The 27,991-nt window shown below is 41.0% G+C and overlaps 1 protein-coding gene across 1 annotated transcript in view; it reads left to right on the plus strand.

The window, feature by feature from the left end:
* Positions 1-2,516: 2,516 nt before the first annotated feature.
* The window catches only part of GPC6 (glypican 6), a 1,125,082-nt gene continuing 1,099,607 nt past the window's right edge, over positions 2,517-27,991 (plus strand). Inside the window, exon 1 of the mRNA XM_003789574.2 lies at positions 2,517-3,326. Within this exon, the coding sequence (XP_003789622.1) occupies positions 3,167-3,326 (160 nt within the window). The 5' untranslated portion in view covers positions 2,517-3,166. The remainder of the gene's footprint in view (positions 3,327-27,991) is intronic.

The following is a 27,991-nucleotide window of genomic DNA, read 5'->3' on the forward strand; positions in this document are numbered from 1 at the left end:
TTTGTGACTAATCCCTGCCTCTCACCTTCAATTTCTCTTATTCTTCCTTGAATTTGGTGTATAGATTTATACTACCTTCCTATGTAAACAGCAGAATAACTAACTAACAGTGGTAGGAACTACAGGATATTTATTATTGAACAAGACATTGAGAGGTCAACAGACCCAGGAATGGATTAAAGACTCATCCAGGAAATCAGATATCTATGTTCCTTCCCTCTTTGGGGTCTCTTGTTGTCTGTGTGTTAGCAATGTTTTGTGTCTTACTCATGAAATAATCATCTAACTTTCAGAAGGCAGGAGGCTGAGCCAAAAAGATCCTTATGCTCCTTTAATAATGGGAAAAAATGTTGCTTAGAAATCTACTTAAGTCACACACATAAGGGAAATGGGAAATTGCAGCTAAATGTGTCTTTCTTTATAAAATATTGTTTATGAAAATTTACAAAATACTTACAAAATATTCTCTTTGTGTTGGCCACCTCTTTGTAAGTATTTTGTAAACTTTCTACTATTTCTCATTTTCATTATGTATGGCGACCTTTGGGACACCCTGGACTTATGTTTAAATTACATATTATTTTCATATATTAGCCTTGCCACAAATCCTGAGATAACTTTATAAGTGTAGGGACTGTGTACAAGTGTCCAGTGCAATACAGTTGGCACTGAATGCTCATTAAACACTTAATAATAATTAGTTGATCTTCAAATAAGTTAAAACCTTATATACCATGCTTTTGCCTATTCACCCTGTACCTCAATTTCAAAAACTGAATTATCTGTAAATACTGCTAAGTCAGAGTAAATGACAAGTCCCAGTATGCGGCAGTGGGACAAGGGGTGTGTCTATTTACCCCTTTCCTCAGGGGTGTACACCGCCTATTACCTGGCTGTGACAGAAACACAAGCTTGAAGGAGGTCATGTCAAATAGCACAGAAGAAATGCTACAGCACCTCCCCATCCTACCAACCTCGTCCTTTGTCCACGAAGATAGCAGAATATATTTTGCTATCGTGATTTCAGACTTTGAGGAAAATAAATTCAGGGATTTAAGGTCTGCCAAGTAGCACAAACATCATGATGGCAAAAATCACGCCAACATTTTAAGAGAAAAAAGATTATGTGAGTTGTATTTTCAGCAAGGTTTAGCTAGGCAGTTTTGGTTTTGACCTATGGAGTTTGAAGGAAAAATCACCCCGTAAATAAGACAACTTCATTTTTAAAGTATTTCTTTCGGTTAAATGAGGGTAGATCTTAAAATTGAGTCTTTCTGTGGGTTAGGAGAGGAGGACTTTATGAAGGAGAGGACAAAGATGTACCTAATGTGTTGTGATGATGGTGATGACAATTAGAATGATTTGAATTTCATGAGTCGCTCTTTTCAGGAAAACATCCACATGTGTAGTTTCAAAGGTGAGCTCACAAAACTGGGCATTACCAGCAGTAATTTCTGAATAATGTGCTGACTTAATATACATGCAGCCACAAAAATATTATTTTTATTATCAATTATTATTTTGGCTTTCTTTTAACTAAACTACCTTCTTAGCTGCAGGAGCTCTAACTTTCAACACATAACTCTGCCCAGCTGACTTCAATGCGTCCATTAGGGGAAGAACGTCAGTTGAAATGAGGCAAACGGGAATTTTCACTTCTATCCCATTTCAGATCGTGGGATGTGGGGATAGCAAGAAGAAAACAAATTTATTTTCAGGTGGTGCCTGTGGCTCAAAGGAGTAGGGTGCCAGCCCCATATACTGGAGGTGGTGGGTTCAAACACAGCCCTGGCCAAAAACTGCAAAAAGGAAAACAAAAAAAAGAATTTATTTTCCACTTGAGAATTACGTTAACTTGAAAGAAAATGTTGAGTCTAGTACGTGAGAGCATTTGGTGAGAGGGCAGGAAGCCCCCGCCCCTTCCAGGAGCTCTCTTTACACACACTGGCCACCTGTTCCCTCCTTTTCTCATTGAATTATACTATAGGGTGGAAACCCAGGCATAATGATTTCTGATCCAAGGCTATATCTGAAATGAAAAAGAGGGGAAATGTTGAGTCTGGAACCAAACCTTTAAAAAATAAAGAACTGATTTCTAATGTGTTCACTAACTACCTGCCAGCCAGAAATTAGAGTCAGTTACAGAGCCGTGATTGTGTGCCGCCGTCCAGGGACTTCTCCCAGGTTTATTCCCACCCTGGCTGTGCGTTTCGGTAGGTCGCAAACTTACCTTAGACGCAACAATTGGAAAAGCGTGTCCTTTACCTCCACCAAAATGCACTCTAACAAGGTAAATTAATGACTTCAAAACACATTATCTTTCTAGATGGTTTATGTCATTAAAGGTAGTTTTTCGATCAGTACGAAGGATGTGAAGTGAATGAGAAAATAAGAGCGTTTCCTTTCCCCCCTTCTTTCTACCGAGGAAAAGGAGATCCAGGCCAGGTTTTGCCTTTGACTCTGCCTCTGAATTTCGGCTGTGCAGTGTGTAGCACGTTTCCACCCCCCTCCCTTTCTCCTTCCCTTTTGCCTCCAGCGTCTGTCTCCAGGATTTCTCTCTTCCTATTTCAGGAGGACTCTCACAGGCTCCCTCAGCCTGTGTGAAGCTGAGGTTTCCCCTGGATCCCGTACACCCCCAACACATACCTCCACGCACACACATCCCCGAGAACCTCGCGCTCACACCGACAGACACACGCGCGCACACACACTCGCTCTCGCCGGTCCATCTCCCTCCCGGGAGCGCCGGCGCGCGTTCCCACCTTCGCGGCACGCTCCGGCGAGCCGAGCTCGCAGCGCTCCTGGATTCCACCGCTCGGAACTCGGATCGCAGCTCTGAACCCCCATGGTGGTTTTTTAAAACATTTCTTTTCCTTCTCCTCATTCTGGTTTTTATTGCACCTCATTCTATCTGGAGGACTAGCGGAGCAAGGCAGCAGCTTTCCCAGCCAGCCCTGGTTGGCTTGCCATCCTCCATCTGGCTTATAAAAGTTTGCTGAGCGCAGTCCAGAGGGCTGCGCTGCTCGTCCCCTCGGCTGGCGGAAGGGGGTGACGCTGGGCAGCGGCAAGGAGCGCGCCGCTGCCTCTGGCGGGCTTTCGGCTTGAGGGGCAAGGTGAAGAGCGCACGGGCCCTGGGGTTTACCGAGCTGGATTTGCATGTTGCACCATGCCTTCTTGGATCGGGGCTATAATTCTTCCCCTCTCGGGGCTGCTGCTGTCCCTCCCGGCCGGAGCGGATGTGAAGGCTCGGAGCTGCGGCGAGGTCCGCCAGGCTTACGGTGCCAAGGGATTCAGCCTGGCGGACATCCCCTACCAGGAGATCGCAGGTAAGCACAGGCGGGCGGCTGGGCAGGCTGCAGCCCTGGGCTGCCGCACGCCCCCCTGGCTGCCCGGCGCCCCGGTCTTCCCCCCTGTTGCTGAGTTGGTGTTCACTTTCCGCTTGGGCTCCGCGGGACGCCGCGTCTCGGCGCCGGGCGGCGGATGCTCCTTCGGCTTCTCTGGCGGGGAAGGTGTGCATCTCAGCTGCCTCATTGTGTGCACACGCGGGAGCACCCCTTTCCCTTCCCTTCTTCCCTCTGCTCTCGCGCCCTTCTGCCCCCTTCGTTGATGGCTCAGGTCAGACTGACCTAAAAGCCCGGGACACTCGAGCGTGGCCTCAGGGGGCCAAGCGGGGCGCCCACCACACGCCTCTGGTTTCGGCAAACTTGGAAGAAGTGCGGCCGCAGTTTGCCCAGCGCCACAGTCTGAGTGGCGCCTTCTCCACTCCCGCCCTTGCGCCGGCAGGGGCGGTGGAGAGACGCGAAGAGCTCGCTTAGTCCGGCTCCCCAGCCTCCCGGTCCTTCGCGGAGGCAGGCGCAGGGCGCCGGTGCCTTGGGCGGGCGAAGCTGGGGGTGGGGGGGACCCTCGACCGGGACCGGGTCTCCGGACGTCGTCGGCATTCCTGGGCTGCTCTGGGGAGTTAACGGGCTGCCTGTTTTAAATTTGGGGCGGGCTTTCCTGTTACGATGCTCCTGTGCTTCTCCCGTTGCTGTGGGTCTCGGTTCGGGGACTCCCTGCCACCCAGCGCTCCGCGGGTCCAGAGCGCCGCCCGGTTCTCTGAGACCGAGTGAACCTAGATCAGGGGCTCAACTGGGGATTCGGCTCGGGATCTGGGCACCCTGTGTACCCTGACTGCCCGGGCACTAGCGTTGTTCCACTAAGAGCTTGAGAGTCCTCATCTTTCTGGGCGCCAGCGTGTGCAGCGCTTGGTCTCGACCAACTTGCGCAGCAGTCTGGCGGCGTGTTTTCCGGCTCTTAGCTCCAACCGATCCGAGCTTCTCTGGGGCTCTGTGAATGAAACGTGTCGCGGAGAGATAATCCTTTGGCTGTGAAAGAACAGAGCTGGGAGAAGCCGAGGGAGGCCAGGAGATGCAGCGAGGGCGCGGGCTGCTCCCACCGGGCGGCTGAAGTCCTTAGCGACCTCAGATCCTTAAGTCAAAACGCTGAATTTCCATCATCCTCTCTCTGCTTTTAGCCAGATAACTGGTCGATGGATGAAAAGCGTTTTGCGGATATCTTACCACATCACAGTTTCCATACATTATGGAATTGCTCTTTTATTATGGTTGAGCTCCAAACTCTAGAAGTGAGGGGTTTCACTTATACTGAAATTAACGAACCCATTTATACAAATTTGCGCATTGCAAAACAAAACAAAACAAGGCTCAAATACGTATCCCTCAAACGTGGCTCACTGTAGGGAGGGAGCCTTTTCGATTCAGAGCCAGACTTTCCCTCTGCAGAGTCTAAGGCGGAACCTGTGGTGAATTACAAGCCTACCTTTCTATCCCTGACACTTCTCCCCCCTTCCCAGAACTCCGTAATTTGTTAATCAATGAATAGAGAGCCACTGCCGCTGCAGCTCCTTAAGTTTCTTAACGCTCCTTTGTCTACTGTTATTTCATTCTTTTTAATTAATTGATAAGGATCAGCTTCGCTTTTTCTTTCCCTCCCCAAATCTCAGGGAATTCAACTTTTAAAAGGTTTGTAGCAGGGATCACTTTTTCTGGGAACTTTTTCTCCTTTCACGTGCACTTTTTTCTAACTGTATATTTTAAAGACACAGATGTTTCTCAACATGATTTCAGATAAGATAGCTAAAAGAAGAAAATAGTTAAGTATTTTTCAATTGCTTCCGTATTCTCCAGTGGATAATGGGACTCTCAGGGGACAGGAATTCATCCTTAGGACGATGCCAATCTCCTTCATATCATATCCAAGTGAAGATTTTTAGTGTTAAATCACTTCCGTAGTTACCATTTACTTTGTTGAGGACGCTCCCACCAACCTTTAGTGGAGTTTTAACTACAGGGGTTTTGTTTTGTTTATGCTTTTTGACTCTCTCCCCCCATCCCTGCCTTTTTATATTTACAGTGTTGGTATTTAACTATGAATCTCTAAAATGTGTGCACTTTAGTTTAACTCTCCTACTTTCCGGGGCAAGGAGGCACAGTGTTGATTTTGCCTTAAGCCTGGAGTCCTTTGATGCTAGTGGACTTCATCAAGATACAGGTCACCATGGGGTCAGAAGCACATTTGATAGGAAAATAATGAATGAAAAGAAAATTGTGTTTTTAAGGATACACTTGCCCCACCCATGGAAACTTAATGCTGCTTATTACTATTAGAATAAATTGCTTAGGAAATATATCCTGTTATTAATTGAACATATTCCTTGCCTCCTGCCTGGTTCTCGACACTGTTTACATTTAATTATCTAGTGTAGGCAAGAGTTTCCACAGTGCTTAGCTTTTCTTCAAACTCCTTCTCATCCTCTGTCTTGTTTGGACACCTAATGGTTTATTTGAGAACTGGCCTATGTCCTTAGTCTGCCCAGGAACATGAATTTAAAAGAATTGCTCATCAGACTTCAGATTCCAGAGAGCTGTTTCTAATTGATAACTTATTTGCAGGTACTTCGCTTTGTAAAATAACGGAGAAGTAATACTGGCATGTTTCATCATGACATTATTAAAGTTTTACTCAGACCTCACAATTGCAAAATAGTGTTGCCCCTTTTTATTCTAGGATAGAGGAGAATTCTTGAAACTCAACAGATGACGGGCTGTGATGGGTAATATATAAAGTTACACTCTCAGAGAGTGTTTGGGGAGGAGGGGGCCTTCAAGGGCCAGTTTACGCCATTAATCTTTGCACAGCTGTGATTTTAAAACATTGCAAGCAGATCAGATAGACTCTATCTATCCTTGTTTGAAAAACTTCCAAAGGTGTAGGTTCTTGAGCCCTTCTTGGCAATCCATTCTAATATTTAGTACTTCTTGTGCTATAGAAATGTTTCCAGATATCTAGATAAAAGCGTTCTTTCACAACGTGCTTACTTATTTTTCTCCTGTTCTATCTGCTGGGTAAATATGGAGCAGTGGATCATCACGGTCTTTGTTAGGAAAATTATTCTAATTAAAGGTCAGTGTGAAATATTCTAGTCTTTGGTTGTGCATGACTAATATTACGTCATTTTCCAATCCTCATCTTGGTTGCTCTAAACTCCCAAAGAAACTTCACAGCTGAAAATAGCACCTGTTTAAAAGTCTGGGAAATTCAGAGAATGTTGTTTCAGGTTTACTCCGCCACTGTTTAATGGCTGAGCCATGCTGGGGTCATTAATTATAACACTTTGTAGTTAACAGTGACTTATTGGCTGATGCGATCGTGTATTCATTACTTATCTAATGTAACTTAACATTCTTGTATATAGAAATTATTATGTGTCCATAATCTATTTTAAAAATATCACCTTTAAATATCACCTTACTGAATCCTCTAATAATTTAGTAGCTACTAACATTATCCCCATTTTATAGAAGACAAAACAGAACAACAGAGACTCTAATTGACTTGTCCAAAGGTGACCCAACCATTATGTGATGAGGCTGAAATTGAAACCCAAGCTCTGATTCCAGAGTCCATAGGCCTAACCTGGTCTACTGCCTTACGGTTTTAAGCATTCAGCATTTTTTGAATGAACGTATGCAAAATCTATTCTTTTTCCATCTCATATGCTTATAGCCTGGATTTATTAATCACCTAATGCATACGCGTATTATTCTTCACAGTAGCTCCTAAAATACAAAAATGGAATACTTTCCTATTTTCTTGCGACATCTATAATTCCTCAAAATCACTTTGAATTTGGATGTCGTATTCTCAGAAGTTGGCCAAGCTACCACTACTAAATTGTCCACGTATATGCCCATTTTCCTGATGGCTTTATCACAAAGATGCAGTTCTACTACAAAACAGAAACTAAAACATAGGGGCTGGTTTCTTTCATTACCTGTCTCAGGTATTTTGAGAGGAGGGTGACAGCTGGACATGAAGGAAGCATTAAACTCTTTCCCATGTCTTTCATATCACTTTGTCAAATATTTATCTTAAAATTTATAGTAGATAGGGCTCAGTGCCCATGCTCAGTGGTTAGGGCACCAGCCACATAACACCAGGGCTGGAGGGCTGGTGGGTTCGACCCTGCCCGGGGCCTGCTAAAACAACAATGACAACTACAACAAAAAAATAGCTGGGCATTGTGGCAGGTGCCTGTAGTCCCAGCTAGTTGGGAAGCTGAGGCAAGAGGATCACTTAAACCCAAGAGTTTGAGGTTGCTGTGAGCTGTGATGCCACAGCACTCTACCAAGGTCGATGTAGTGAGACTCTGTCTCAGAAAAAAAAATCTATAGTAGACAAAGGAAATTCTTTATATTCCTCTGATGTCTTTTTATTGGCTTCAGGTTTCAAATTGTATAACACTTCATTTTACCTGAGCTTTGTCCCACAAGCCTTTCTTTTTTAGAAACCTGTCTTCTTTTCTACATTCCCAGCAAGCTGTCTTATCTAATACATTTGCCATTAACATAAATCTCTTTTTCAGTTTGCATGTAGATATCACATTAACACAACTAGAAAATCAATGTGTGGTAACTCCTATTCATATACAGCCATATTAAATATCCTAGTTTGTAATAAATTGTTTAATTTTTGTTTACCTGCCTGCTTCAAAGACTTCTGATTTCTTTGCCCTCTAGTTAGCTGATTTCTTAAAATTTTTTTTTTTCTTTTAAAGAACAGGACAGTGTAAGGTATAAATGAGTTAACCACATTTTAATTTTTTTTAAATGATTTGGCAAGCCACCAGATTTCTAAAAAAAAAAAAAAATCAGACTAATTCTAGTTATCAAAGCAATCTAAAATTTGGGCTATTAGAAGTGCCACTTTTAAACTCTTGATTTGAGAATTAATTTTAGAGTGATCCTTGCAAAGGAGTTATCTTAGCTGATTTAATTAGAGGATAATAAGTCATCATTGAGAACAAGAGTTCATTTGAGTTGACTGATATACTTTTTTACATAAAACATACTTTTAACTGTAGCTATTGCATCTGAATAGCTTGTGAGTAGAAATCTAGGCCACTGTCAAAGTTGATTTAAAATGTTCAGTATTACATTCTTTAAAATATTATGCTATAAAGATCGAACCACAATGTAAGTAAGAGAGTAACTAGTATTCTTTTAAAATTAAGGATGAAATTTATGAACACTTATACATACAATTATTGAGTAGTTTTAAATTAAAATGACCTACCTTCAGTAGCTAGATTTGTATAGAAATGAGTTGAGGGTAAAATTGCAGTGAAATCATTGGTTTTAAAATGATTTTAACGTCTGGGTCTTAACTTATATTCGAACCCACAAAAGTAATATTATTGTAAGTCTGATTTCCCCCTCCCCTAAATTCATCTCTCTCAAAAGACTTCCAGCAAGGCCAGGAAGGTGCTTTAGAGTTGTCTTGCCAGTATAAACAGCTATTTAACATTCTTTTAAACCTTGGTGCTTATATATCCCTTTACGGACCAAATTCTGCTCTGTTACATTCTTCAGCTAGCGCATAATTTGACTTTAAATATTTTCATGGATTTCTCCAGTATTATTTCATTTTCATGATACTATTTGAGAGTGTTATTGACTCCCCGGGATAGTATATTTGTTAATAAAAGGGTTTCAGAGTGGTAAGTCTTGGGTAACGATTTTTTAAATTCTAATAATCCTGGACAAAAGTATCTAAGAGTTTTTAATAACCTTGGGTGAGAAATATTTTTAAACTAATATACCAGTTAGTAACAAAGAAAAATAGAAATTTGATTCCGTATTTCTACCTTGTCCAAGTTATTATTTTAATAACATAGTGTCCCTTTAGGCACTTTTTTCATTCGTGCAGTAAATATTTCTTGTGTACCTACTATGCGTACGTTGCTGTGCAGGTGCTGGGTATAAAGCCCAAGGGATTTTAATCCTGGCAGGGAAGCATCCATCCACAGTTCACAGTTAATCATGGCTGAGATAAATGCACAGGGCACCTGGCACTGTGACAGCATTTTATAGGTGCGTTTGCTGTAATCACAGGGTGTTGGAAATGCTTCCTGGAGGAAGAAGGAAATAATGTGAAGCATGAGTGCCCTTTAGTAAGGAAGGAGGAGGGTGCAAGGCACATGCGTTCCCTGAAAACACCTTGAAAACAAGAGTGTTCCAGTCCTTGGTGGGCCATGGTCAGTGACTGGGGAGAGGCCTGGGAGAGGAGAGAGAGAAGAGAGCCTCGGGGCCAGATTAAGGCCCTACGTAAGGGATGGGAGGTAGCCCCTGCTTCTTGGCCCTGGCTGGTGGTTGCTCACTTTTTCACAGCAGGCCTGGACTCCAGAGTTAAAACTCAGAAGCTGACCAGTGCTAAACTCAAGGTTTTACTCATCCATTTCATTCAAATACAGACGAAGATGCACATCTTTGGTGCTTTAGGGCCCTCCTGTTCTGTGCTGTCTGCGGAAACTGCTGGCCACGGTCAGCTTGCAGGCTGCTGCAGCCATTGCCGTGCTCAGGGTCTCCACCATGTTGCTGGGGGACACTGCCAGGTGCACACTGGCTTTCTCCCATTGTCCTGCCCCCGGGGGTTCCTCCTGCCCTTCTGGGTGGTAGCCACTCAGCCAGATCTTCATTCCTTGAGGGACTTTCCCTCTCTAGCAACCTGTCTTCAGAATAAAGCTGGCTGAGGGCTGCTGCCACCTGGAGGTCATGCCTTTTCCCTTGATCAGCCCTTGATCCTGGGAACTCACTACAAGGCCTTTGGCCTTTGGCCTGGGAATAGTGAGGAGTTATTGAAGATGTGTTTTCAGCAGGACTGGATGTGGTTTTGAGATGTTACTATGGAGAATGGATTCAGAAGAGCAACAGCAGGTACAGGAAAAGGGGAAGATGCTCGTTTGGTGGTGAAGTGCTTAGTAGGTAAAATGGATCCCTCCTAAAAGACCACTAATCAGCCAAAATATTTACTTAGTGTGTACTACATGTGACTGACAATGAATAGAGGCTGGGGTGAGTGTGGGTGTCTGTGTGTGTGAGAGAGAAAGACAGACAGAGAAGAGGAGAGGACATCAAGGGAAGTGACCCAGAAACATTACCTTTGGCATGGTCCGTGTGTGTTTTTTAGTGGACGCAAAATGCAATATTGTTAAACCAGTGGAACACCGTTAAGAGTATTTGTATGGCTGAGAAAAAGAAATTTCTCAAATAGGGTCCGATGAAATATTTAAACTTTTCACCATAATGGAGAGTTAATTATATGCTATCATCAGTGGCTTAAGTACCAAATGTAATTACTGATTGTAGTGACAGGATTGAGAGAAAGACACTGAAAGGAGGGGGCATAATTTGGAGGCTGGACGGATGGGCAGCGTTGGGTAGAGGGCTGTGAAGGAAGAAGGCAGTCAGGGTGGGGTTAAACCTGTGGGCGGTGTAGGGTGCGTAGAGAAAGATGCAGAAAAAGATCTAAGAACTGGTGGGAAAGAATCTCGAAGAGACAGGGTGGGGTTGCCGTTCTGGAGGGCCTTGGAAATCCTAGGCTTTCTGGGCCGTAAGGAGGTCATCCTCCCAGGTTCTTGGCAGGGAACTGACAGAATGGAAGGATTGTTTTGAATTGGGCAAGTACTGCAGCAGGACGGATTAGTGAGGTGATCCTTCTCGGCCCCGGGGAGGAAGCAGGACAGCCCGGAGATGCTAAAGTTTCAGATATGTACGTAAGCAGGAGACACTGAAGGCCCAGAGGAAGAAGGAGAGTGAAAACGGGGAGAATAAAGCCATCAGAGAAGAAAGAGGCAAAATTGAAAAGAAAAATAAAAAAACTAAAAAACTTGACTCTTTGACATGGAAGTTCCAGTAGAAGAGTTTGTTAAAGAGGATGAATTGGTGAACTCCTCCCTCCAATCGCCTGTGTCAGTTAAGATACTTTTGTCCGGCAGGTCACAAAACCTCCTGACTGAACTGGGTTATGCAATCAGGGGAAGATACTGTTTCCCATAACTAGAAGTCCTGACACAGGGCAGTTCTAGAAGTGAGAAAGCAGTGAGTTTACAGGAGGGTCAGGGTGCCAGTCATCCCACCAAATGACACAGATGACTGCAGGAAGTACCAGGATGCAGGGCCTGCTAAACAGTATCAGACGCACAGACGGGACAGGTATTGTCTCCTATTCCTTCCCACCGGTGTCTTCATTCAGGTGACAGACCGCTCTCCCGTCCCCCAGTGGACGTGCCCACACTTCTTATTCCAGAATTGCTTCCTGTGCCCGTGCCTAGAAGGGAAGGAAAGGAAAAGGGACATGGTCCCCAGTTGGTCCCCTAGTTACACCCACAGACAGGAGCTGGCCACTGGATTGCTTGGTTAGTCTTCATAATCTTAATAAGAATCCCGAGGAATTAAGCAGGAATGGAGAAATTCAGAGAAACCACCCTCACTGTCTGAATTAATTATGTATTTGGCATTGTCACTGACCCTGGACAGTGTCCAGCTGATATATGTTTAAAATGGGCTGGGAAGGGGTGGGGAGGAGCCGTGATTTATAGCATTTGCCCATTTCTACCATGATCTAGCTCAAGTTACTAAAACAATCAATTCGCAAAATTTAACAGTTAGCTCTTTTGAGTCGGAAAGAGCCAGGGCGATCTCAGGCTATACTTGGGGATATTAAAAAAAAACACCCAAACTTGAGCTCTAGTACTTAGATTCAGATACTCCGATTTAATGGACTAGAGAAAGGGCATCATTCTTCTTTCCTCCTTCTCTCCCTTTTTCTGCATTGTTTCATAATTTGCTGGAATAACCCTGATGTGTTTCCAGGGTTAGAACAAAGATCCAGAGCCGTGAGTGCTTCAGGAACTTCACCATGCACCCGAGTCACCGGAGGGCGTGCCGACCGCACTTGGCGGGATCCACCCCCAGAGTTTCTGATTCAGTAGTTCAGGGTGGGGCCTATAATTTTCATTTCTATCAAGTTCCTGGCGATGCTAACGTTATTGGTCCAGGAACCATACTTTGAGTTTTGGGGGTGCCACACCACGGATGCCATCGTTCTGTATAGTTTTAAATACAAGTTTCTGTCCAGGTGAACTGTCAGATCCGGAGTGATGGCTTTTGTTGTTTTTCACCTTTTCTTGGGTTAGAATCTCCACCTAGAAAGTGTTACTGCTCCAAAGTGCACCACTGATCTCCCCAGATTTCCTTCCGTGGAGTCACCAAGGGAATGAGCACCGGGGAGTCCATACCATCTGTGGCAGGGACAGAGGGATCAGCCATGGGACCTCCCTGTTCCTTTAAAGGGGACATGGACAGCAGCATTGAATGTTTCTTTCATGGTAAGAACCCTGGTTTTATTTGCTAATACAGTATGCTTTCTGTGGGCACCTGTGAGTCTTATTCTTTTCGTCCTTTTTAGAAGATTCCTGGTGAAGAATATTTTTATCCTGCTCCTTCCTCCTTGAGCTGTTTTTCCCACACTCGCCTTCCAGGTGCACAGCCAGCCATCGTTTCCTGGCTGTCAGACTCCTGTGTCAGGAGGCTACATTTACAGCTGGTCACTCTTCATTTTGTGCACATTTAATTAAAATATTGCTGAGCACACTCTGGGCATCCATATCTGCATTCTGTAGGGCTTCCTGGTTGCATGTCTGCTCCCTATTATGGGGCTCAGGTTTCTTGAGGAATTGGTTTCCTCTTTGTGCCCCTGGGACTCCTAAGATGAGCAGGGGCCAGGGCTGCTAGGCTGAATTTCCTCGAGCTGTAGATATTTCCTCTTAAGGCTGTAGTGAAGTTGAGGCAACTATTTTCTTGGCAAAGAAAGCACCTTGAGGTCTTCTTAAAAAAAAGAAGAATAACTTTAGCTTGTTATTTTCATAATAGGTGAGAATAGCTCAGAGTCAATAGCACTTGTAAAGTGAACTTGAAAAAAGCCGCTCTGCACACAGTGTAGGTATTTTGAAATGACAGGCTTTAACTCTGTCCTGGAAAAAAAAATGCCTTTTAGCTGTTTTGCTTCTCCTATTTCTGCCCCCAAATCTCTGTGATTGGGAGTTTTTAAAACTTAGAAAACTATAAAATTTAAAATCTCTGATTGTTTATTTTCTTTTTTTATAGCTAAAGGCTTAACAGAATTTTTCTTTTAAGTACAATGTTATAACTTAATGCAAAAGAAACAACTGCTGGAAACTAACCTATAAAATAAAAAAAAAACATTCTAGTATCTTTTGCAATTCTCTTATAAAATTCATATTCCTTTAAAAAGCTGTTGATACCAGTGAGCTGATTTCAGAAGCCAGTTTAGAAACCGTTTTTAGTTGAATCCTATCGGCTATAGTAAAAATCACCAATAAACAAACCAAAATTTTGTTTGGGACTCCTGTATTCTGTGTGCATACCAAATGTTTTTAAAGACTTTAGGAGCTCTGTTTTGATAACTGGAATTTGTGATTCTACAGTCCTAATGATGTAGACATGCAGGATTCCTGAACATTCCTAGGTGGTGATCAATTATAGCTTCTCCTCAAGCTGTATATTGGCCTTGGACTTGGGAAACTTAGTTTGCTGTGACTTTTACATTATCAAGTGCTAATGTGTGAAACACTTTTATTATACTTTTACTACTCTTTCGGTTATGTGGTATCTTATTCTTTCACGGGCTTTGGGGTATTAGACATCAGGTCAAGTATTATGTTAAAAGCTTAGGCCAAGCTTTTTATATGACTGCAGTAAGAATATATTTATTTCACTAATAGTACCACATGGCTCTCATAAAAGATCTGTTTCAGTTTAGCAAATGGCAAATCGTGTGTCATCAATGACAAATCTATTATGAATAATCTTTTCCTGTCCCATCTTCCTCTTTGGAAAAATAACTTGGAAATTTCTTAGGCTCACTTAGAAGTCTTCATCATGTAATTTTATACAGTAGACATAAAAACGGTACAAACCCACATTTTTCTGCTTTATTAAAAAAAAATTGGTAGAGTAATCATATTTATGCTAGTTAAAACAAGTTAGGTGCTTCAGATATTCACAGCAAAAGAACATGAACTTATATTTCTTCCATTTTATTGTTCACAAAAAATTTGACAGATTAAGTTTGAATCAGTTTCTTAGTGTGGACTAGTGCTGTTATGAGAATTTTATAAGAAGACATGTATCAAGACAGGTGATTGCTGTGATTTAGGGGTGGCGATTTATTTTTACTCAGAACATGCTTGGCAGATTACACAAAGATTTTCCATTTAACAAAGGGTTGACTATATATGTATATAAAAATACAGATTAGAATGATCTTGAGTCTATGTGGAAGTCAAGGTTGTATCTTACAACTGAAAGAACAATTTCTCATAACTATTTTGAAATTAAGTTTAATCTTTCTAACCATTAGTTTCAAAAGTCCAACTCTTAACAAAACTGGTGGTATGCCTGTGAAATTATTTTCAAAAGTATAATGTTGTTTGCTTAAAAGAAGATTTAAAAATGTTGACTATTTTAAAAGGCCTTGAAACAGTATTATGTGCAAAACGGGAGTCTCTTTCAAAATTACTATAATATAATTAGGAAAAATGCAAAGATTGAATACAAATAAGCAAGAGCAGGCTTTTCCCAGCTGGGCATCTCCTACAGCCCTCTATATTCAGGGTGACAATTTCAGTTTTAACTTAAGCATTAGAGAGAACCAGTGTCCTAAGAGATCAGTGGGAAGGTTCCTGGAAGAACTGTGCAGCTCTTACCTCCCAGGCAGTGCTGGGGAGCCGCTGTCTGGACTTCTAGAAGGTGCGGTGGACGCCCAGAAGGAGGCTCTGCAGCACAGCGCCAGCCTGTAGGTGTGCCACCTTCCACCACATTTCAGCCTGGTTACTGTGGAATTGATTTTCACGGCTCATGACAGAAGCTGTTTTCAGCCCATGAAAAGGAAGTGGCTGGAGCTGATACTCCTAACACAAACAGCAAATTGCTCCATGGCTTTCAGAGCCTTCGAGGTCTGTTACCTTAAGGTTCTAATGGCCTTTTAACAGTGTTTCCAGCTGAGCAGCAGATGTAAAGGATACTGAACATTGAAAGCACTGTTCTTTTTTTCCCCTCCCTGAAAGAATCATTTTTTTACAGACATTGTACTGACACCATATCCTAGGACCTATTCACTGGCATGTGAGATTTGAAAAACTGAGACAAATCTCGGATAAATAGAAAGTATTATCAGCGCCATGAATCTGCCACCTCACTGGGCTGCCTGTCCTATATTCTCGCCCATCAGGATCTGAGATGACCGAGGATGTATTTTCACCATTAACAGCGGCCACGTTTGGTAATACCACATCAGGGGAAAAAATAATGGATCCTGTGAAGCTGCTAAAACTCCTTATACCTTAAATCGATTCACTTTAATCCTAAAAATCACAGCGTTCATCTGAAAACAACACATTTAACTTTTAGGATTATATCCAGTTTGCCTTTTCTGTCATTTCTGAGTGTTTTGTCCTCTGTTAGTCATGGCTGTGAAACGTTTCCCAAATAGGCAGCTATGAGCCCCTTGCACGGTGAACTTGAAGGCTTTTTTTACTTTAAGGTTTGGTCGGTTGAAAGAGATGGGTATTTCAGTCTTGTGGACTTTTGGGGGGGGGCAAGTTAAATATAACTGAAGAGCACTTGTGTAATTGGAGGTTTTTCCATTTTAAAAATTAGAGGAATAGTCTGTCTTTTGATTTCGCTTAGGTCTAGGTAATGTTCACATTTCTACTTTCCAGCAGTAACTAGCAGAGGTAAGAGAAAAACAGCCACCCGGATGAGTCATCTCTCCTCACTCCAGGAAATCGCTCGTTTTACAAGCTTTTGGAAGGACCTTTAGGAAGCTGTGAACTGCCACCATTTTTGTCCCTGGAGTTGGAAATATACACATTTTGCAACTCTGATGTGAAAAGGCAAGCAGTTTCCGGTCCCTCCTCTTCACGTATCTTTCCTTCTCCTCCCTCCCTCCTTCACTCACACCCTCCAGCTGGTTTTCCTGGGGGGTAATAAGAAAAGACATTTTATTCTGATATAGTTGAAAACCGAGTCTGGTTACTGTAGCCTTGCTAGGTCACCGTGAGTTGTATGGGACACTTGCTGTAGTGTAGTGGTTGAGGAGAGACCTGCTGTGACTCCCCTCAGTTCTGTGTGCCTTAGCCCTTTCTAAACCTCTCTCTGCCCCCGATTTCCCATCCGTAAACAGGGTTGGTCGCAGTCCCTGCCTCTCATCACTGGGATTGTATTAGATGAACTGACATTTATAAAGCTCTTGGAATAGTGCCTGACTTATAATAAAGGCTATATACAGTTGTTTGTCAACTAACATAATACATGAGAAAACAAATCTCTTACATGAGGGTAGGCAGTGATTCCTCCCTGGAAAGGGAGCAAAATGAAGATCTTTGAGCTCTCCCGTCGTAGGGCCCTATTGGCCTACATGTCTGGGTTTACTTGGGAAGACCAGCTGGCTAGCCTTCTTGTGATCTGGCCTCGTTTACTTGGGAAGACCAGCTAGCTAGCCTTCTTTCCAGCTGAATTCACTCTCACGTGGGCCTTTCGGGCCCTGAAAGCCTCCTGAGACGCTGGCTTTTCACTCAACTGGCTTCTGGCCCATGTTCAACCTTGATCACCTGGTGTGGTGGGATCGAGGCCAGCCTCTGGTTTGCAGCTCAGCTGTTTTCTTAGTCTTCCTAGGAGGGCTGTATGGATTGCCAGGCCAGGCTTGTGCCACCCTGAGGACAGGGGACAGCCCTCTGTGTCCTCCCTGAGGACAGGGGACAGCCCTCTCAGTCCTTCCCAAGGACAGGGGACAGCTCTCTGAGTCCTCCCTGAGGACAGGGGACAGCTCTCTGAGTCCTCCCCAAGGACAGGGGACAGCCCTCTGAGTCCTTCCCAAGGACAGGGGACAGCTCTCTGAGTCCTCCCTGGGGACAGGGGACAGCCCTCTGAGTCCTCCCTGAGGACGGAGGATAGCCCTCTGACTCCTTTGTGTCCATACGTTACTCTACAGTTGGTCACCTGGCGATTTCTTCACAGTCTTCATCAGACTTTGTGCCAGAAATCCTGCTTCTCTTTGGCTTCCTAACATGGAGGCAAAGCTCAGAAAGAAGGAACTGATGACTTGGCAGACCATCACCTTCCTCCCATCTCCCTTTGACTCCCTGGACAGGGACAGATTTGTTGCCTTTTTCTTTTTCTGGCTGGACCTCAAGCTGGTCAGCCTGATTTAGAGACTTTTGCCTTCTAATGAGGTTATAGGCCCTCGTGCCTCAGAACTGTAAGCCTGGAGGGAAAGAATTCTTTCAGGGCCCAAAAGAATGGAATCTGTTCAGTATTTGCAATGTACGATAACCAATATGAAAACTTCTGAAATATCCCTCAAAGATCACGTAAGCTTGGGATAGTATGAATTCTATATTTATATGGAAATCTTTGGGTGTCGTGGCTGATGCAAAAAGATTTAATTCCTTGTTTTGTGCTTAGGAATTGATTATTTAAGTTTTCATACCTCTTTAAATTCTAGTTTCCCTTATCTGTGCAGAGAGAGGTCTCAAAATAAATGTTAGTTCTCCTTTTCCCAATTCCCTTCTGGCACAGGTACGGTGATGAGAAATCGTACTATTTCTTATCAGAAGGGAAGAGAAAAACTAGTGGGCTGTAATCCCCATTCTGGATTTAGTCATTTTAATTTCCTTTTATGATGAGCTTCTAAAAGAGAAGCTCTAATAGAACTTTAAAAGGTGATCTTGAAATGCTGTTAAATGTCAAACAGCAAATCTTCTAAAATCATTTGCTTTCTTTCTCCCTCCCCCCTCTCTCTCTCTTTTTTTTGGTCTTTTCTTGGAAATGGCACTGAAACTTCTCCATGCCATTTCATAGGTTTTGTTATTGCTAACTAACCACAGAATGCTCTGATACATTGCTTTGATTATTTTAATTTGTTTAAACCCGCAGTTCTCAAACTTGAGTGTGCATCAGTATCATGCACAAGCCTCCTTCAACCATGGGCTGATGGTACCCACCTGGGGAGTTTCTGGTTCAGTCCAGGGAGCCTGAATTCTGCTTCTAACAAGTTCCCAGGGGATGCTGGTCCTGGTGGTTCCTGGACCACACTTAGAGCCACGATCTTAAAGTTGAAGTCTTTGGCCACTAACAGTTCACTTTGTTCCCCAGTAGCTTGAGAAGGAATTCCCAACATCTTGAATTGACATTCAAGAACTCAAATTACCTTTCTAACTGACTTCCAAGTACTCATCTTCTAGAAATTTCCACCTGATAAAAAGTTATTCACTAAATTTACTTTTCTTCCCAACTCAATTTTATTTGCACACACTCATGAGGATGCTGAACATCCAGCCCAACTAAAATTCCCCTTCAGATTCTCCTCAAAATCCATTTCGCATTCTTTTGTTCTGGGTTGTCCACTTCCTGCTTCGTTCTTTGCCGTGTTTGGGTAGCGATCCTCTCTTTATATTTTCTTGGGTTAGTTAAAATGAGGCAATTAGCTTCGATTTCCCAAATGTGCTTTGAGGTATCTGAAATCACTTTAACACATATTCATATTCCTTGGAACCCAGTGTGTGAGTATCATAGATAATCAATGAATAACCACTCTTTGATGGGAAATATAAAAATACTATTTTTTTTGGTTTGTTTTTCAGGTATGTGTGTGTATTTTTTAAAGTCAGTAAGACAACTTTCAGTAAGATTAAAATGGTGTTATAATATAAAGATACCTTCATATTTTCTTTGAAAGAAGGTGCAGCCGATTAGCTACATTAGTTTAAGCCAGTGGAAATCAATTTGTGAAAGGACAGCCCGGCAGAGTTTATCGTATGGAGCGCACATTTTGTTGCTTTCGTTTGAGTGTAAAACACAACGTCTCCCCCTCAGTGAAGCAGGGCTATAGATAGCTACGTGTATATCAAAACATGGCACATTTTGGCTATCGCTGACAGCAATTTCCAAATACCTTAAAAGATTAGAGAAGCCAAATGTAAAGAGTACTTTTAAATGGCAGTGACATTTCCTGGGAGATAAAGAATTGATAGAGAGGAAAGTTAGTTTTAAAAGTCAGGCCTAGGGATAAAGCAATCAAGTTGCACTGGTGTTGAATGGTTTATTTACGACGGAGGCTTTGAATAATAAATTGTGCTGCTGGAATACACATCAGAACCACTTGTAATTTTGTGAATTCCATTTTAAGCGGTTACCTTCTTAAGCTCTCTCACCTACATCAGTACAGGTCAGTAAAAATTTATTTTTAACTACTTGGTTCCGAGAACAGCACCCATAGATTTCCTGCCCTTGAGAGGTACCCACAGCATAGTGAAGATGGCATGGAGATGATTAATTTCAGTATGGCCTTGGGAGAGGGGTGATAAAGGGACTGGGAGCCTGGAGGATGGATACAGGTGACTGACCCATGGGGCCGGAGATAAGAGGACGTGAGGACCCTGATTCCGGAAACCTGAAGTGCCTTTTTGTCTTCCACTGCGGGGATTTATTTCTTATATGGTATTAATTGTTCTTTCACATACGTGGGTGAACCCTAATTACATAGTAAATATGGAGTTAAATTCTTCTGTTGAGTAGATTGTGCCCTAGGAACTCCCTAAGAAATGGGCAGCTCTGGGCTTGCAAAGCACCATCAATTCATCTTTGTTCAAATTAATAGAACATGCATTCGACCTTAGAAAGTTCTATCTGATGACCAAGGGACAGGTTTAACCTAAAATTAATATAGTTTCCATATGTCTGATAAAATTTCTAGAGAAACATATGGTGATAGTTTACCACTTCATATATAAAGATTCTGTTAGCAACAGTAAGAATAATGTGCTACGTATTTAAAAAATTCATTGATACCATGATGGCTACTCTTTTAAAGTGAGTTTGCTTGTGTAATAAGACATAAATATTTTGATAATCAAAGATGGCAGTGAAGGGTTGGCTATCTTTTGCCATAGGTGACTGAAAGAGAAATTTGTGTTGTGAATCTTTTTTACTAACTTTTTTATATACATGGTGCAATAAATGGCTCAAGAACGAGAAAAGCTAAAAACAGGTTGGCTTTTTTGTGGCCTTCATGATCTGACTTGGTTTATGATTGTTTTAGTTACTTTCTATGTTTTCTATCTCGTTTGAAACTGTGAACATTTAAATCCCCGTACCATGGAAATTTGCATGTGAACATGTTTTAAATAAGTTCTGGAATTATAAAATATATATATGTAGAGAGAGAATGCCCAGATGACAACAAACAAAAAACTCCTTTAAATAAAAGCCTCTATTCTCATTTGGAAAGCAAAATGTTTTCTCTTAAAAGTAGCAGCTGCAAAAAAAAAAAAAAAAGCAGGAAGGCAGACCACACTAATCTAAGTTGTAAAATATGTTTTGGTAGCTCAACAGAGATTTAGCTGTTTCTGAGAAAAAAATCAAAATCTGATTTTAAAATGAAGGTATTTAAAATCATGGCACAAGGGAGCCTTATTTATGGAATTGGTGGGAAGCCAGGATGTTTCCAATTCACTGCTCTTACTCGAGGCTGGCTCTGTGCTGGCAGAGGGCAGCGTTAAACCGAAGCCCATGTCAGAGGGATAAAGAACTAAACACTTGTCTTCACGGAATGCAAGAGCTAATGAAATAAGTACATTCCAGAAATAGTTTTAAAGAAAAAAAAATTATTACCCTGGATTTTGTTTTTCTTAAAGTTGATCTGTATAAGTTAATAATCCTGAAAAGAAAGTTAAAAGTTTTGGGTCCCCCCCCCCGCCATAGAATTCAAGCCCTGAAGGTGGATATTTCTTTAGATGTTACGCTTATTGATCTTTACGATTTATTGAGTATTTCCTACTAGAATAGTTGTAAGATTGAAGACCCTGTTTCTTTTCCAAATGGCGTGCCTGATCTCTGAATGACCATTGTCAAAAACATTGATCCCATTTCTTGGACAGCAAACTTATATTCTAACCTGGAAAATATAAGCTTGTATATGTAATACATGTTTTTTGAGATATAGTATGTTTATGTTATAGTATGCAAGTATGTTTTATTTTTGTTTGTTTTCTACAGGTTTATTGCTCACCATAATAAATAGGATATAGTAACTGAATAACGTTTTGTTAAGATCTAATACACAAAGCATGATTTACCAAAGTGCTCATTTCTGCCATTTAAGTATTTTAATGCATTAACAAGGTTTTTTTTTTTTTTTTTATTTCTCAAGGAAGTTTCTCTCCCTTTTGGAAATAATGAGACAGAGACTAATGGCCGTATGATTCAAAGTTGCTTTCCTATGGCCAAGAGAGATCATCATTTTTTTTTTTTAAGAAGGAAGGAATTTTGTAGGAATAATTCCTTCCTCCTCTTACCTTTGAAAATATTTTATTCCAATATTTTGGAATAATAATCAATTTTTAACTTGTTATTACAAATATAAAATACTGTATAACTATCTGGTGTATTTGATATCTTCCATTAGTCTATAAGCTCTTCAAGGGCAGGATGATGTCTGATTTATCCTTGCATAGTCCTTAGTGCCTGACACAGTTAAGGAGCTTGATACATAGATAGTTAATGTACCAGATGGTGACAATGACCTTGGCCTTCATTTGATTCCTAGAAAACAACTTTGATATAGGTGTTGACGAACTCTTGTATATTCTTTGTTAGGAAAGATATTCTATATACTTTCAGGCATATGCTAACATCCAGCCAGTATATTGCCACTTTTCCATCTCTCGCATCTTCCATCCAGGGCAAGGAGAACTTACACAGAGACTGCTCATTCATCATGTGTAAAACTGTGAAGTTTTGTCGGGCAGTGCCTGTGGATCAAAGGAGTAGGGGACCGGCCCCATATACCAGAGGTGGTGGGTTCAAAGCTGGCCCTGGCCAAAAACTGCAAAAAACCCAAAAACCAAACAAACAAATAAAAAAAACTGTATAGTTTTGTCATTATTCCAACTGTTTGCATCTGAACCTCCTTTCTTACCTTTGAGAAATCACCATCCTTTTGAATCTAGATGGGAAGCTGAGCTTGTCTAATGATAGGAACTGGAAATGCCAGACGCTTGCCTTCCCAGTCTCCTTTGCATGTATGAGAATGTCAGTACATGGCTCACAATAGCCTGATGAGATTTCCCAGTCCTGGCGTTTGCATTGGCCACCTGTAACACAGGGAAGCAGAGACGGTGTTCCATTCTGGAGATAGCAGTGGCCAGATGGCACTTGTGGGGGTGCCAGTAGTGGCCACAAGAAGCATCAGTGCTGAGGATGGTGGGATGGGTCTCTCTGTGCCGTGGAGTCATCAGTGGCTGTAAGTGTGCCCTTGGATGAGTTTTCTTCATTTGCTATTGGCTGTAAATAGCAATATTTCATACTGCTCTTGGCCGATGCCTCATTTGTTCTTACTTCTCATCTTAGGTTTCTATCAGGAAGTTCTTTTCTGCTTAATTTAGCCACAGTTTGTTTCTGTGGCATGAAACTGAGTGCCCAATGGCGGCGGTGGGGACAAAAACCTTAGTGTATATCTTGGCCAGAGATTACCCCTACTGTAACTTCTGAAGCTGGAAAATAATGTATGTAGCTGGTTAATGCAAGTGCGTATAAAAACACCCGGGAGAGAAGCATGTTAGGGGTAGAGGTTCACTTTGCACACGGCTTTAGAAGCATACTTCATTTTCTTTTAAGTTTCTCTCAACTGTGATTTCTCATTCGAGGTCTGTGTTTATAATTTGTGCTCATGAACACAAATTATCATGAAGAGCTAAGCCTGAGACTCAAACAAAGTCATAGAAGCTAAATAACCTTATGCTCAATGACACTTGGGTCAAAGACAAGATCAAGAAGGAAATTACCAAATTCCTGGAATTAAACAACAATGAAGAGACGAGTTATCAGAACCTCTGGGTCACTGCAAAGGCAGTCCTAAGAGGGAAATTTATCACACTGCAAGCCTTCCTCAAAAAAACGGAAAGAGAAGAAGTTAACAACTTAATGGGACACCTCAAGCAACTGGAAAAGGAAGAACACTCCAACCCAAAACCCAGCAGAAGAAAAGAAATAACCAAAATTAGAGCAGAATTAAATGAAATTGAAAACAAAAGGATTATACATCAAATTAATAAATCAAAAAGTTGGTTTTTTGAAAAGGTAAATAAAAGAGATAAACCTTTGGCCAACCTAACCAAGAAAAAAAAAGACTCAAATCTCTAATTTCCTCAATTAGAAATGGTAAAGATGAAATCACAACAGACCCCTCAGAAATTCAAGAAATCCTCCATGAATACTACAAGAAACTTTATTCTCAGAAATACGAAAACCTGAAGGAAATTGACCAATACTTGGAAGCATGCCACCTTCCAAGACTTATTCAGAACCAAGTAGAAATGTTGAACAGGCCCATATCAAGCTCTGAAATAGCAGCAACTATACAAAATCTCCCTAAAAAGAAAAGCCCGGGACCAGATGGCTTCACGTCAGAATTCTACCAAACTTTTAAAGAAGAGCTAATACCTATTTTATTTAACCTTTTCCAAAATACAGAGTTCTTTTCAAAAGGGACCCAACTAAGCCACTGAACGTGAACACCTGATTCATAGACTTCTGTGGAAGTGGCTGAGTTCTTGATGTTGACCTACCATGATCTTGTAGATTGCAATGATATGGTCTTCACATAGGGTAAATGACGTGTTAGTTCTTTATTCTGTGTTGTAATATTTTCGACTATTTGTAGTCTTTGGTCTTTAAGGGACTGTATCTTCCTTTATTCTTTCTGGGTTTTTGTTTGTTTATTTGTTAGCTTATTTGCTCCCCTCCACTTTGGGTTCTTTTTTAAGGCAGAGCCCATTTATTGCTCTAGGGAATTTAATTATTTCTAGGGCAGAAAACAGTCATCTCGTCTTAACTGTGGTCTCACCAACTGAGCGTTGCAGTTAGAACATGCTGACACAGTTGGGGATCCAAAGTATACATAATAAATACACCATACATAAGCAAATTGTTTTCCCATTCTACAATTTTTGTGATATCGTATAGTTGATTTCAGTGTCTTGTTTGGTAGCGTCATGAGATTGGTATTACCTCAACACAGTTGCTTGATGTCACTTGTGACTCTGCTGTGTTTTTGACTTCCTATTAAATTAAAATAAAATACATGTTGAGGTTCCAGATTTGTTTACTTTGACATAGCTCAGTTTTCGGCATTGTACAAACATCAATAATGAAAGGGAATATTTTATAATATGAAACAAGTTAATGAGGAATGAGAATTGAAATTACAAATATTTGTGATGATTTTTGCTGTGTTCTTTCATGGAGTGACTCATTTTAAGAAAAGAACAAACAGTATAACTTAATCATCAATTATTTGTTTCTGTAATAGAGCCTTCATTTTAGTAAAGACTCAGACGTAAAGGACTTTTTGTTGAGGACTTTCAATACATACCCGTATGTTGTTAATTACACAACTAACTGAGGGTTTGGTCCTTTTAGTTCGTAATTCAGCCACCATTTAAAAATAATTTTATTAATGATCCCTTTGCTGTTTTTAATAGAATTTACTCAGTTGGCATTTCAACTGAGTTCTATAAAACGTTACCTAAAATTTTTAAACTTTGGAATAGTGCGTCCGTGTCAAATTCTATAGAAATTGAAGTTTAAGAATAGAAAAGGTTAAACTAAATATCTGGTTAACAGACATTCTTGGGACTTTTATTACCACCCTCTAGATGAGTGTCTTTGTTGTTCAAGTTAAAAGACTACACATTTCTTCACATTATAACGTTATCCATCAATACTACGAACACCGTCATGCTTAAGTCACATTGCCAGCATCATGCTAGATTTAAAATTTATTTTATTTCAGCCTCAGCCAACCTCTGGCTTTTGAGTCATTTGTACCTTTTTTTTTTTTTTTTAATGGTGCTACTGGGAGAAATTATGAAAGCCCGTGTTGCATTACTAAAAGACATACCAGCACTGTGCTTAGGGAGCTAGAGAACAGGGGCAGGCATGGAACATAACATTGGAAAAGTAATATTTAAAGCCATGTAGCCATCACAATAAAAGTTAGAGATTGGTTGTATTTTCTTTGTGGTTCAGTTTGGGGATTTAAAACTGAATTACAAAGAGTCATGGTGGGTGGGAAAGACACTGTTATCTTTTTCATACTTGGAGTCAGGGACCTTTCCCAAGAGTCTTTGATATGTAAAGCAGAATCTTTTATTATCGGCAGATAATTTTTCCAGGAGGCAAGGGAAGGTTTTTAGTTGTGCCAACCCAAGGACAAAGGTATTATGATCCAGTCTTGGGTTTCCCTTCTGAAGCCTCTATTGATCATTGAGCATGCTTTGTTCCCCCAGCAGACACTCCCATCACACATGGGCCCTTTGAGTCTAGGTCAGGATGCAAGAGGAGGGAGGGGGAAGGCAGAATGACTGTACATTTCTACTTTTAGGGTAGAAAACAATGAAATTATTTTCAAGTCATTTATTCCACATTCAGAGAAGTGCCTGTTTGTTAGGATTTCCCAGGCTTCCCATTTTCTAAGAAAGACTCTTCTTGGTGATGAATTTCTAAGACTGATGAGCACATTCGCTGTGGTTTGATAATGAGTTCAGCTTTCCGTACTAGGCTATTTTTCCCGTAGTACTGTATTAAACAGCTGGGTTTAGAGGCAGCGCGAATATTGCTTTGTAGCATTCCAAGGCATAACAAGAATCCCCTGTATAAGTGCCACTTCTACATAAATGTATTTTGTAATTTCTTTGCATGAAAGAAAAAAAAGAAAGAGTGCCCTATTCGTAGGGAAATGGAGTGTAAATCCACCACTCTAAAATTCCCTGAGAAATGTAGTTGCTGTTTGAAGATTTTAAGCTCCCCCTGGGATGGTTTTATGGGTTTCATTTGTTTCACGTGTACTTTGCCCAGGGTTGGACAAACAGATAAGCTTCTTAACTGGTGGATTTAACGGACTATCTCTTCACTTTTGAGGTGTCAACCTGGGGTTTAGTGAAAAATATTGAGGATAGGCAAATGTTGCTGGGGGAAAGCAGATTAATAAAGCTGAAGTGACTTTGGTCTTTCTGGCGTTATTGGTGTTTATCTCCTCTCTTGCTCTCTGCACACACACTTGCGTATGTTATAGTTTTTAACACGCGGTCATCAGTGAGAGCGCTGATGTGGGAATAAAGATGCAGAAATCCTGACTCCAAGACTGTAACGTTGATGAGTGTACAGGAAAACCTTTGTCAACCCTCAGCGTTTCACACTCTTGGACAAAGTCCTGCCCTTCCCGCTCTGCTCAAAACTTTTTCTTGGCTTCGAGAACTTTTTTCAAGCCATAAACAACCTTTACTTTTCTGGGGTCCAGACTTCAGGGGGTTATAGTGACAATTATTTGGGGGATAATGGCTTTGGACATCTCTTCCACTGAGGAAAGGAGGCAGGGGGTTCCAGAAAAATAAATGAACAAGAGAGTAATTTTAAAAATGAGTAAAAAATGTGGATCTTTTCATGCCGTGTTACATCTAAGTCTTCTTGGGTAAAAGAAAGGTGACAAAGACCTAAAATTCATTAGAACTTGAATAACTGACACGTTGTGACAAAGCCTTTCAGATGTTTTCATTAAAAAAAATTGTTTACGAATTAGTGACACAAAAATATTCAAATGATACAAAAGAAGTGGCCTCCTCAAAGAAAACCATTCTTATAGGTATTGTGATTCTTCCATTGATAATTTAAGTCCACGTAAATTATTTCATATGTTACCCCAAATGACATCACTCCCTGTACATTTGATCCAGATTTTTTTCTACGTAACAATTTATCTTTAAATGTATTCCATTGTAGCACATCAGGACTTATCTCCTTTTTTTTTTTTTTTTACATATACATGTGATTATTAGGATTCTACTTTTTGCCTTCACAGAATTAAAAAGGCCTAAAATTTACCAACAATAACAATGTTTAAGATAAGGACTAGAAACAAAAACCTCCTAAAGAATGAATGAAGATAAATACATTCAGAAAAGAAATCAGACGATTGCTGCAATGAAGTATTAAGCAATAATAATAATAGTAATGCAAAGAAAGTAACATTCACACTGTCAAATAAGAGTATGTCTATTATAGAATTCTTAGACTCTGAGGTTTAGTATAGAGTCATCAATTAACTTCTTAGTACTTTTTTCCAAAGTCTCAAAAAATAGATAGCTAATATTTATAAATAAAAATAAAAGATAATTTCAAAAAACAGATCATGCCAAATCTTATAGACAATAGAAAAGGAAGAAATACTTCAAAATCATTCTACTTCATCTGGATACACTTGATATTAAAGTTGGAAAAAGTAAATTATTATAAAGGGGAAATTACAAACATAATTCACTTTTAAATGAGGATGCAGTATCCTGTATCCTAAATGACATATTAACAAGTTGAAGTAAAAATTAATGTTTAAGTGATGTAATTTAGTCAAAATCAAATCCAATTTATGTGAGAATTAGTCACTATGTTCTTTTTATTTTTTTTCTTGTCCTTACCCGCACCCCCACCTCCTTCTCTGTCTGCTCACCCCTTACCCC

The sequence above is a fragment of the Otolemur garnettii genome, unplaced genomic scaffold (genome assembly GCF_000181295.1).
Source record: "Otolemur garnettii isolate 467f Iridium unplaced genomic scaffold, OtoGar3 scaffold00034, whole genome shotgun sequence".
Lineage (NCBI taxonomy): Eukaryota > Metazoa > Chordata > Mammalia > Primates > Galagidae > Otolemur > Otolemur garnettii.